This window comes from Coccinella septempunctata, chromosome 1, assembly GCF_907165205.1.
Source record: "Coccinella septempunctata chromosome 1, icCocSept1.1, whole genome shotgun sequence".
Classification (NCBI taxonomy): Eukaryota; Metazoa; Arthropoda; class Insecta; order Coleoptera; family Coccinellidae; genus Coccinella; species Coccinella septempunctata.
This window is the reverse complement of record NC_058189.1, coordinates 37,503,951-37,517,510: the sequence shown is the minus strand read 5'-3', so window position 1 is coordinate 37,517,510 and position 13,560 is coordinate 37,503,951. Positions and strand designations below refer to the sequence as shown.

At 36.3% G+C, this 13,560-nt stretch overlaps 1 protein-coding gene across 1 annotated transcript; it reads right to left on the bottom strand.

Moving 5' to 3' along the window:
* Positions 1-8,588: 8,588 nt before the first annotated feature.
* On the bottom strand, positions 8,589-10,693 carry LOC123306441. Its single transcript, XM_044888449.1, has 2 exons — positions 10,478-10,693; positions 8,589-9,412 (listed from the first exon to the last, which is right to left on the bottom strand). Exons 1-2 carry the CDS (start codon positions 10,524-10,526, stop codon positions 8,589-8,591), a joined length of 873 nt encoding a protein of 290 aa, XP_044744384.1. The 5' UTR covers positions 10,527-10,693.
* Between the last annotated feature and the right edge of the window lie 2,867 nt (positions 10,694-13,560).

Below are 13,560 nucleotides of genomic sequence, written 5' to 3'. Positions count from 1 at the left end.
GCGAAGAATTTTAAATCGTAATAAAACACCCAAAATAAAAATAAAAATTTATGAACATAGGTTTTTATAACATTTGGCATTTATCGTTTAAAAATTATTTCGGGCATGTGGCCACCGCGGCTGGCACGTACAAGACGTAATCTTGAGGTCCAATTTTCACACACTTTTCGCAGTAAATCTGGCAATAACCCGTCGAATAATGGCTTCCAGGTGCTCAATCGTTTGTGCTTTGTCGGCGTAGACTTGTGATTTCACATACCCCCAGAGAAAATAGTCCAAAGGCGTCAAGTCGCACGAAAGCGGTGGCCAGTTAAGAGGTCCATTTCGGGAAATCCCTCGATCATCAAAGGTTTCCCTCAGTAAATTAATTGTATCGCGGGCTGTGTGGCATGTGGCACCGTCCTGCTGAAACCACATGTCTGCGATATTAATACCTCTCAATCGGGGCACAAAAAAATTATTAATCATGTCTCTGTATCGTTCACCATTGACCGTAACATTCTGACCATCATCATTTTTGAAGACATATGGACCAATGATCCCACCGGCCCATAAAGCGCACCAAACAGTGACTTTTTATGGATGTAATGGTGTTTCGACAAAGGCTTGTGGATTATTATCGCTCCATATGCGGCAATTTTGTTTATTCACATTTAACCAGAAGTGTGCTTCATCACTGAACAATATTTCCAAATGAAATTGTGGATTCATAACAATTTTTCCTTCTGCCAATTCAGCAAATGTACGGCGCAAACGATGATCTTGTGATTTTAATTCGTGTACAAGTTGAATCTTGAAAGGTTTTGAACAAAAATCTTCAAAATATTCCTTAAAGTGGATGCACACAAGCTCAATTCTTGAGCGCGATGACGAATAGACGCATTTGGGTCTTCTTTAACACTTCTTCGCACACCATCGATGGTTTGTTGTGTACGCACTGTCGGACGTCTAACGGGAAGCGCAGTATCGTAAACTTATTGCAAAAACGATCTACAGTTTCTCGAATTAATCGTTCTGAAGGACGATTATGACAACCATAAAATGGACGTAATGTCCGGTAAGTTGCTCGAATTGAACCATGGTTTTCGTAATAAATTCTAATAATTTGCAAGCGTTGGACCGAAGTAAGTCTAGGCATGATGAATTTGCCAAAGAAAACTTAATTGAAATTAACAAAGAACTGTCAAATCGGTTACATGGAAATTTTTTATTTGAATTTAAAGTTCTCCGCCTCTAAAATAATCACCCCAAAGATTATAGAGTATATAGTGACTCTAACGAGACAGTGGCGACAATTGGAAATTTAGCAAGAATATGGCGGCTTAGAAGCACAGATATCAATGCTATGATCTCTAATTCGGTATTTGGATTGGCTCACGTTACGTCACGTGACCAAATCCGCCATATTCTTGCTAAAACGATAAACAATGAGACCACAATTGTCGCCACTGTCTCGTTAGAGCCACTGTAGAGTAGAAAGATAGGAAACGCCCTCATATCGCTAGTAAATACTAAAAACTATAGAGACTCTCGTTAGAGTCACTGTACTGAAAACCGACTACATTTTGGCCAGTGAAAACACATTTGAAAATGAGATGGCGCTGAAAACGTATTATCAATACAGTGACTCTAATGAGACAGTGGCGACAATTGTTTTCTCGTTTTTCATTGTTTTAGAAAGAATATGGCGGATTTGGTAACGTGACGTGACGTGAGCCAATCCGCATTACGAATTAGAGATCATAGCATTGAAATCTGTGCTTCTAAGCCGCCATATTCTTGCTAAATTTCCAATTGTCGCCACTGTGTTTGATAGAGTCACTGTATTTAGACTACGTTCGGCCAGTAAACACCGATACAGAGCAAGTAGAACTGGAGTTTTATCACAGATCAGCTAGGGCTTCTTATCGATTGATGTTCGATTAGTGCAATCCGAAAAAACCGAAGAAAAAACTATGGCAGAATTGGAAGAAATATTCGATAAACACTTCGCACCGATTCGAACACCGTTTGCTAAGAGAATGAAATTTTATAATGCAACAAGCTGACCCGGCAAATGTTGTTTTGCCATATAAATAATTTCCTTTTGTATGTTGTATCATAAAAAAATAGAAATTAAAAATTTTGTCTAAAAAATAAAAAAAAAAATTAGGGGTGGACTACCCCTAACATTTAGGGGGATGAAAAATAGATGTTGGCCGATTCTCATAGATACCGGATAAGCACAAAAAATTTCATCAAAATCGGTCAAGCCGTTTCGGAGGAGTATGGCAACGAAAACTGTGACACGAGAATTTTATATATTAGATAAGGAGTCCCACGAATTTATTCGAACAATTTTTTATACATACAATGTCAATTTTTCAATGTACAACCCCAAAATATATAAAAAACAAGACAAACAATATGTGAAATCGTAATTTTTCAGAAACGCCCTGTAACTCGAGAACCAATCAAGAGATCTATGATCTGCTTTCTGATATACAGGGTGTATTTGAAGGTGAGTCTTTTTTTCATCAGAAGGTAGAACTGGTCAAATTGAAGCGTTTCACCAAAAATCGCCTATACAGAACTTTCAAAATGACGAAGTTGAATAAAAATTGACAATGATTTCTGAAATAGATCCTTATACGACTCTAGTCCGTTTGTTAGCTGAATTATCGCAAAACATTGGGAAAAAACTCATCTCCTGATTCGACCATGTGGTTTCGTTTAGGATATTGGCTCGTTCGATATTTACGTAATAACGAAAATAGAAATTTAGGATTGCTGAATTGTTCTCATTATTTTTTAGTAACTTACACGATTTTATGAAATGGCTCATTTCGATACCAAATGGCAGAAGAGACTTAGGCATAGATATTACAATTGAGAGTTCACACCATATAATGTGATTCCCAGAAAAAGTTACTAGCAGATTAAAAAGGGATTTTTTGAGGTTTTAGAGTTCTCCAGAATTGTAGTTATTGGAAATATCTTCCTCTTTGCTCCAAACACTTCTCACATTTTCTTCTAACATATTCAAAAACGTTATTTAAAATGAGTGAATCATCGACAATTTGATGATAGCAAATGGTACAGTAGAAGCTGAAAATTAGGTTTATTTCAAACTTCATAGTGATTTCTTCCACATCTTTTCAAATTACTTTCACTTTCCTATTTACGAATTCCAAATGATAGGTTCCTTTTAATTTAACAAAGTGTCTCATTTAAATTGAAGCATCAGATGCGTTATGCGCCATCTTCTTATTAGTTTTAAAGATATTTGTTTGGTTCCATTCCCTACCCCAACCCTGTATACTAATTTCGCAGTAGATTTAAGTGGTTGAACGATTTTTTCAAATGGATTATTCCTTTCGAAGTGAGTTGGACTGAAGGATACAACATAATATTATACATTCTCGATTTAATATATATCCATTAAATTTAAATCAGGAGATCTTGGAGGCCAGTGTGAAGCCTTCCAATCCGAACTTACACACTCAGTACGGACCAAACCGACGAAGTAGAAGACGAGGTGACCTTCCTCCTCCGCCTGAAACCGGCCCCTACTCCTACCATAAGAAAAAAAGACAGGAACCTCGATTCCCCGTCCAGGAAATCGGACATAGTGATCGGTAGACGGATCCTCCACGGCCGTAAGGACGGCCAGATCTTGTCCCCGTTGATGGACCGTCGATGTGGGGCGAACGAGGTTTATGTGAATTACGGCGCGCCGTCGCTGCCTCCCGGATGGCAGCCTTCAGCGCCGCCCCCTGAAGATGACGCAAATTCGTACGCGAAATGCGCGAAAGATGAATACTCCGGAAATTTGGCGCAGTTCGATTCTAGATACGTTGGACGGCCGGAGGAAAACTGTTCCAATTTTCCAACGACGAATTGGATGGGTTCAGAGTATCCTGTATGTGCTCAAGGTAATTTGGAGAATGCAGGGTGGCATGAGTCTAGAAAACAAAGTATGGTTTTGTCTTGTGATCAGGATGTTAATTTTCATTTGAAAATGGTTTGGAATCAATTGAGATCGATTGAAAACTCTGTCGGATGTACTATATTTTTATTCGCAATTTCTAACAATTCCCAAAAATTCAAAATAATGAACAACAAATACTTAGAACTTTGAATAGGACACAAGAGTAAACAAGGTGAGACTTTGACTCGAACAAATATTTCGACAGTAAATTCTTGGGGTCAAAAGAAGCACTTTTTTCCCATACCATTTTTTCCGATTCGGCCCTGATAAAAAGATATAGTCATTTTAACTTTTCATAAGGAGCTGTGCCAACCCTGGAAAAACAAAACCATCTTCAGAATAACTAGCTAAATCTGTGACACTACAGATCTGTTGATCTGAGTGTTTATTCAGCCAAACTACCCAATTTTTCAAATTTCACAGACACTTTTTAATTTTTGATCATCAAATTACTCGAAAACGGTGCATTAGACGAAAAAATATAAAAAATACTCTTTGAATATTTGTGTTCAAACATTCATTAGATAACACTCATAAAAGAGAATGCCGACAAACTTGATAAGTTATATCCAAAATAAGTTGTAAAAAAAGTGTCCACTACCGTGAGGGGCCGACTGATATATTTACGATTTTGATAGGACGGCGGCGCCTTTGATGATTTCGGATATTAGATAAATTTGTGCATTGGCTTCCGACTAGATATACATTTGATGCTAGGAATTTTTAACACTCGATTTTTTTTTCTCCCAAGCTTATAATGCCTCCCCTAATACCGACAAGACATGGGTTATTCACAAATAAAAGTGCACCGTGAATCCTACTTAGATTTTTCACTGCAAATCGTTATATAGGTACACTGTGTTTTGAGACTTAAATAAATTAGTTCTAATATTCAATTAAGGTGAGTTATAGATTCATTATTCATTCTACTATCGTACTGCCGTAAATGATTCCACAAATAACAGGAAGATGATATATATTCTTTTATTTTAAATATTTATGGTGCAGTTCTGATTTATAATTTCTATATAGTGTGACGCAGCCCAAATTCATATTATTGTTTTTTCACCACTGAATAAGAATATTTCCTACTTGTTAGTAGTGGTAAAAAGCCTTTTCGCTGCCAGAACTCATATGCTGATAATTTGAGGAAAGTAGGTAATTGTTCAGTCAGAATGATTATATGATTTCCACAAATTGAGTTTCAAACCACGATACGTGTCGTTGTTTGAAATTGAAACTCAATTTGTGAAAATCGTATAATCTGTGTTGAGTTCAACTATAGAGTATAAGAATAATTATTCATTCATTTCGTTTTTTTTTCGACAAAAAACGACATTTGCCTACCTCGTTGGAAATAAAGAGGAATAATTTTAAAATTCAAGTTTTTATCCGGAGAATACTTACAGATGTCAAAAGAAAAAAAAACATACGGTTTCCAAAACTGAATAAAAAAAAATTTCAATTAATGATTATTTAGACGTTCACTGTAAGGAATAACAAAAAGGGGCGGATTTATATTATTAGCCCAGGAGCGCATCTTTGGCTAGGCGCGGCCCTGCGTCCAACTTAGTTTCAAGAGTTGGGTTCTTCGAATTTTTGGTATTTTTAAGGTACGTGATGGTCTTAATGAAAAAACTAGGAGACGTGGTTGATTTTTTGTGTTCGAAAGAGATTAATTGGATAAATGAAAAACTATATTCCGAAATTCATTTCATTCGATAAATCCTTTGTGAGATAAAACTAAAAATATTTTTTTTATCGTTATTCAACAGCCTGTATCTTTTGAACCGAACAGATTCGTTACAGGAAAAAGTGTTTCTTCTGACTTCAAGAATCTACTGTCAAAATATTTTTACAAGTCAAAGACTCATCCTGTATGGTGATCTGTTATACGTCAAAGGTGTTATTTCTGTGCAATACATTGTTGTGAATTGATAAAATTAGTTGAATTTGTACAATTTATATCAGAAATTAATATGAACCAATATTCAATATACCATCAAAGCATACAAACTTCAGTTCTTTACATTATTCACAGAATTTTCAGAACCACAATAAAAAAAAACTTACAGAGATATACAAGACCTGTATGTTAGCCCTTCAGTATAGCTTTTTTTATAATTTCTTTATGATATTATCTCTTCATCACACAATATACAAATTGATTAATGAATGAACAAAATACTCATAGCAGGTTTCATAAAACTTTGTCTGTCCAATCAACAATTTGACAGTCCTTCGATTACCAAAACGAAATCAATGAAATCTTTGCAATTTCTGAATATATTGAAGGAGTAGCACTTGAGAATTATTGAATGGACGTATAAAGGTCATAATCTCCCAATATGAGCCCTTCATACAAGAAATGCATTCGGCATACAACAATTTACGTGGATTAACAGTTCTCACTTAACATGCAGTAAAATGTTAAGTTTACGAGAGATTTGTTTCTGCAAATGGCCCTCAAATTGATATTCTAACCAATCTTAGGGTCCTAGTAACACAGATGGCACTCACATCACTTTAGTCGCTTCGTTTCCCATCTTTCTACTCCATAATCTTTGTATGCAATCAGTGGTGACCAGTTCTGTCTATGGAATTCGTTTCTAATGACAGATGACACTCAAACTTTCTGAGAACATAGAAGACAATTATGTCAAGCGACAAACACACTGCGCAAAAAAATTAACGCACATTATGGAAATCTCAAATTTATTCTACAACTGAAGGTGTTCTCAATGCAAATTATTTCAATCAGAATTATGCATGCATATGTTATCCACTTTCAACGGTTTTCTTCAATACAAATGTTTTTTCCCAGCAGGAATAAAAAAAGAAGATATTATCAGATTTTGAATGTATTGGCTCCATTCTAAAATCAGTTGTTCTCGATCAATTCTAGTGATCAATAGTTTTTCTTTCGTTTGATTTTCTACACTCGATCGCTATGCAACGCGAAACACGCAATTTGACCCAAGAGGAATGTGCCCAAGCGGTAGTTTTGCGAGAAAAAGGGTGGACATGCACAAGAATTGCAGAAAGTTTGGAGTTTCCCATACAAGTGTGTCCAGAATGTTGCAGCGATTCAGGGAGACAGGTATGAATGTCCGAAGACCAGCACCAGGACAGGGTAGACCACGGGTAACAACTGTCATTCAAGAACGTTACTTGAGAGTTTCTTCGTTGAGACAATGGTTTGCAACCGCTCGCCTCCTTCAAATTCAGCTTGAGCAAACTCATGAGGTGCAAATTAGCACTCAGACAATAAGAAATCTCCTCAGAGAATGTGATTTAAGGCCTTGTGTCGCGGCAAGAGGCCCAGCTCTTACCCCAGTCCATCCTGGGCGCGTTTGGATTTTGCGAGAGAGCATATCCATTGGGAAGAGGCCGATTGGGAAAGAGTTCTCTTCACAGATGAGTCTAGATTCTGCCTCTACCATTGTGATCGACGTTCCCTTGTATACAGACGTCCACATGAAAGATATGCTCAGTGCAATTTCCTGAATACTACTGGTTTCGGGGGAGGATCGATTATGGTATGGGGTGGAATATCTTTGACTGCTCGCACAGACCTAGTGGTCGTTGATAATGGAGCTATGAATGCTGATAAGTATATAAGGAACATTCTTGAAGAGCATGTACTGCCATTTGCCCCATACATTGGTAAAAATTTCATTTTTATGGACGATAATGCCAGACCCCATCGTGCGCGCATCGTTCAGGAGTACCTTGAAGAGGTTGAAGTCTCTAGAATGGAATGGCCAGCAAGAAGTCCAGATCTCAATCCGATTGAGCAGGTTTGGGACAACCTCAATAGAAGGCTGAGAAGTTCAGAAAATCATCCTGCTACTCTTAATGACTTAGGAATCCAACTCGGAGAAATCTGGGAAGGATTAGATCAGAACATTTTAAGACCCGAAGGATTCTGGTCCTTCGAAAATGTGTGTGCAGTTGGCCCTACACTTTTCGATTTACGAAAAAAAAGTTTTTGTGCTGAATTGTGCTCGGTTTGTGCTGATTTGTGCCGTTGAAATTTTTGTTTTATTCCACACGGTTCCCAAAATATTTCACAAAATGTATAGAATGGGCTAGCCCAGCACTTATCCAAAAAATGAGTTTTGGCGACTGAAACAGGTTGTGCTATGCATGTTCAGTGTTGTGCCGTTTGAATGTTTGCGAAAGTCCCTCTTATCTCCCGGAAAATCGAAAATGAAGAAAAAAGTTAGCTCAGCACTTTTGATTTTTCTCCTCAAAAATTAGTGGAAAAATTTGTGCTACATTTGTGCTAGGAAATATTGGGTACACCCAATCGTTTCCCAGCGTTTGATGAAGGGTCAATTTCATCAAGTGTATTCAGATTTAAGAAAATACCCCAAAAAGTTTTTTAAGTATTACCGAATGAGTATAGCAAGTTTTGATGAACTTTTGGAAATGATACGACCCTATATTACATATCGAGACACAAAGTGGAGGAAAGCCATCATTCCAGAAGAAAGACTTTCAGTTACTTTAAGGTAAGGGAAATATTTTCGTACAAGCATGTTGAGAAAATTTTATTATCACATACGTATAGGTGTGTATATAATAACTGTACATCCTGTGTGCTTCTACATTTTCAAGTGAAGTCTGGAACTTCCATGGAAGTGAGGTGATCACAACTACTAGCAGAACTTCTTTGCGAAATTTCACTCAAAGCTGGTGTAGATGTTGAGGAATGTGATTGATAATTTTCGATATTATAAGTCCGAAATAAATTTGCTGGTGACACTAAATTGCCTGAATAAGCAGGATACCCATAACTATGATGATTCCTGTATCCTTGGGAGTTTTGATAGTAAGAAGTTTCATTCGTTTGTGTAAGACGTTTCAATGTCGATAAAAATTCCATCTTAGCATCAAGCTTCTGTGCATCATTCAATTTCTTGAATGATGGTACCAATGAAAGAAGAAAGGATTGGTCTTCATCGATTGGTTCTGCTTTTTTCTCTTTCAAAATGGCTAGTAAGGATTCCTCATAGGTTTCCGTTTTTTTTTTTAATGGTATTGTACGTTTGGGTGTCATCAGTTGTCTATTTCGGGTAGAAGTACCAAGCGGGGTAGTTAGATGTTTACTTGGGGTGGAATTAGTAGTCGGATTTATTGGTTGTGGATTTTGAGTGGAAGGACCCGGCTGACTCAATTTTATTTCATTATTTTGTGATTGGTCTTCTACCTGAATAACTTGAGACTCATCATCGCTTCCGGAATAGTCTTCTTCTATGGACGTACATTCGCTTACTGTTGCCCTGTCTTCCATTGTGGGTAGGAGAAACAGTAACTGGTCAAAGTAAACATATTTTTTGCGCTTACTTGCAGCCTGACCCGAAGAGCCTTTCTGCTTGTTGAGTTCCCTGCGAAAACATGTTTTCAGATTCCTCCACCTGTTTTGTATTTTGTTTCCTAAGGAAAAAAAAAATAGTTTTAATTTCATTTTCTTATCTATGAACGTCTCATTTCTCTCTATTCTAAATAAGTTTCAGAATTCTTATAAAACTGGTTTTTTTGTCGTAGATACCTTGGAACGGGAAATAGTTTTCAATCACTTCATTATGAATTCCTGATTGGAGAATCAACTATAAGACGGATTGTTAAAGAGACATGCGAGCAAATATGGAGGTGTCTCAAAGATGAAGTTATGCCTGCAAAGACAGAAGAATCATGGCGACACATTGCTGAGAAGTTTGCAACTGTTACACATTTTCCAAACTGTGTGGGTGCAATAGACGGCAAACATATAAGAATTCGGAAGCCAAATCGTACAGGCTCTCAGTTCATGAACTACAAACATTTTTTTTCTGTAGTTCTGATGGCTGTTGCAGATGCGGATTATTGTTTCATATCTGTTGATATTGGATCATATGGGAGTGCTAGTGATTCACATGTTTTTCAGCGATCGAATTTCGGTAAAAGACTATACGAAGGTACTCTAAATTTGCCTCCCAATCAACGGTTACCAAATGACGACACAGGAACCCCAATGCCATTTGTTTTTGTGGCTGATGAAGCTTTTGCAATGTCCGAACACGTTCAACGACCATTTGGACGACGGAACTTGAGTATTGCAAAAAGGATTTACAACTATCGACTGACTAGGGCAAGAAGAATGGTCGAGTGTACATTTGGGATCATGGCCAACAAATGGAGGATTCTGCACAGACCATTAGATGTGGATCTTCCATTTTGTGATGCTATTATCAAGGCATGTTGCGTCCTTCATAATTATGTGAGGCAGAAAGATGGAATAAATTATGAAGATACATTATATACATGCCCCCTGGCCAATCTAAGTAACACAAATATTCGAGGGACCCATGCTGGCTCCACAGCAAGAAATTATTTTGTGAATTACTTTACTTCACCTCAAGGTTCTATTCCTTGGCAGTACGATAAGATATGACTTGAAGTTGAATGTGAATAAATCGATTTCATGCTACCTATATTGAAATCTATTATTTTATTATTTACCTTTGGATGATTTTTGAGCTGGGGTCAATTCTTGCCATCGTGGTACCATGATTTCATAAATTTCTTCCCACAGGCGACAGATTAAATTCCGGTCAGAATGTTCTGGTAGCCGTGTATTGAATATGGGAGGTCTACTTTGGATAACTTGAATGAACTTTTCCGTCCAGTCGCCGTCATCTTCGAATTCTTAAAAAGAAAAATTTTATTTTTTGTCAAAAAGTTATTATGACCAATTGTAATGGTTTTAACTATAGATCATTATCTTGAAAACATTTACGGCCTAAAATCTCCGCTCCGATATTACAAGCATTTAGTAAAAACATCAATTTCATTCAATCATGCAAATAAACGAACGAATTCAATTGCTTACCTTCTCGCGCATGGAACATGGTTCACTTCGGAAGAGAGAACTTGCAACTATTCGATCGCAAGTGGGCGCAGCTGCACTATGAACGTTGTGCTCAAAACAGTTGCGCAATAGTTTAGTTTCTGTCGGGGCTGAAACTATTCGATCGCAAAACTTTTCAGTTGCATGTGTGCGGGGTCCCATATAAATGCATTGTACTCACTTCTGCAACTAAACAGTTGCAAAACTAAAAATTGCATGTCTGCGGCAGGCCTAATGGCCGATTTCGTGGGCAAACGTAAACATCTCGTTTTTACCGAATTAATGGTAAAAAAACGGATGGAAATGCATGAATTATGATTGAAAATGAATCTTTACACGAAATACTTGGCTGAAATCAAGAACGAATGCATTTTTACGGCAAATATAAAGAAATGAAGGGACGTGAATGAAGTTACCATTTTTATTTTTTTTCTCAAAAACTAGGCATTTGCACGGGATTTCGGCTTCGGATTCGCAATCTACGCCCCCAAATTAGTAAGTACCTACTGAATTTTTCATCCGTATTTCTTGATGGTGGCATGTTCTCCATAATTACCACCTATTGAAATAATGACTACATCATGATCACTTCTTGGCCCTCTTATCCTCCCCATTTTTGCACCTTTGTAACGTTCAACTTTCAACATAAATCATATGAATTTAGGTGATAAGTAACATGCACAACCTTCAAAATCGAACTTGGAATTGATTTGAATCATCGAGAGAACTTCAAATTATTATTTTAGATACTGTGCTGGAAAAAATCACCTTCTACTGTTGTTAGATTATTCATGACACTCAATTTATTACTATCAATACAGCTCTGATTTTTTCTTCTTCAGCTGGACCATGCCATTCCTGAAGTGGAATGAAGATTTATAACAAGATACATGTTCTTTATTTTATATATTTGGATTTGTATGAAACATATTATTCTTGAATAAAAAGATATCAGTAATTCATATAGTTGTTCAATTTCCCTTTTGAGGATGAGAGCAGAATGCGAAATATATGTAGGTAAGAGTAAACACAGGGTACAAATGCGGCTTTCAGAGCTGAAGAGGCCCAAGCTACATTTTTTCTGAAATTGAGTTTACGAGTATAAAAAATGTTGATTCATTTTCAGGCAGTTCTTACTGTTAATTCAATTTCAGAAAAATTGTAGCTTGGGTCACTCTTCCTCGGAACGCCTCGAATACAGAGTGCAAATTGATTGCCACGATGGTAATTATCAAATTGAACATGAATATAACTTCAATAGAGGATACACTTTGGTAGTTTATTCTGTCAAAATAATCGTTCCAAAAACCTCCAAAATGAGAAGTCGCAAAGTTGCTGTCTAGGGTGCTTTTTTTACACCTACTATGTGATGTACTGGGTAATTACCCGCGATATGCGATGTTGCGGACATTAAGCACTCTCCAGTAAGTACTGGTGGCCTTTTTTTAAATCAACATTGTGAAGTCGCATTTCCACAGTGGTAATTCCCAACAACTTCCCTGTGACTGAAACTGGTTGACTGGGATGGTCCAATATTCATTGCAAGGATGTGGGAAACCCAGAAAAACCACACCAGACCATTGCTATTAGAAATTGTATACATACATTTTATAAAACTTTCAGTATTAAATAGTAATACCTAGTAAATAAACATTTAAAACTTAAATTTCCTAAACCTGCTATGAATTAACAGACATTAGTCTGGTAATAGTTTGGTTGAAATAACAGAGAGCTGATAACCTCTGCGATTTTATTTGAGTTTTATAACATACATATATTCAATATGTTCTGATCTCGTATGGATTGCAGTACGTACTATTCCCAAAACTAATACAAGTTAGTATAACCATTATTTCTATCTTCATAATAATAATGATAGACATCATAATAGTCAAATTAAAACCTTTTTTTTTTATAGTCTTAACTCACGTATTATGACGGCTTTTTATAGAACCATATTGTATATAACCTTTTTCTATGGATGAGGCAGCGATTAAAGTTTGCATTTTTTTTTTGTATTAAATTGTACTTATTATTTTCGAAAAATTAGAATTCAAATAATTCGAACATATTTTATAATCTTGAATTAATTGATAACTCCGTGAGAACATCCAAAGTTGTTTTGTTCTTCTTTTATTAAAAAAATCTACTTAAAATATATAGATCCATTTTAATTATACTATGAGATCTTTCTACACAGTGCTTCATAATCTTCTTTTGAAAACACTTATATAATGTAATAATTTTTTTTTTCATCAGGAATAATTTCATTTTGTTTTCTATAAACTTTGATTCCTGAAAAAAAACTTGATTGCTTTTGTCATAGAAAATCCATCAATTAGAACTTATCAATGTTTCATCATTCGTTGTATAACTACTACAATATATCATCCGGATAAAGTACCCCATAATTATATATTTTGCGCTATATTTTTTTTTACCTATAAGATATGCATCGATGAGTATGAATTTCGAAAACCGAAATCATTTTAGATCCTTTTCGAATTTTTGTTTGTTTGAACTTTTACGTATAGGGCTTTACTCGATTGACGAAATTGACAATCGTTTCCTCACGGGACCTTCCTAAGAATTTCTTGCTCTAAGAAAACTATTTAACCAAGGGCGGCTCGTCAGAGGAGGCAAGGGAGGCTAAGCCTCCTCATAAAGCTTAGAGCTGAAAAACATTCATTTTGGG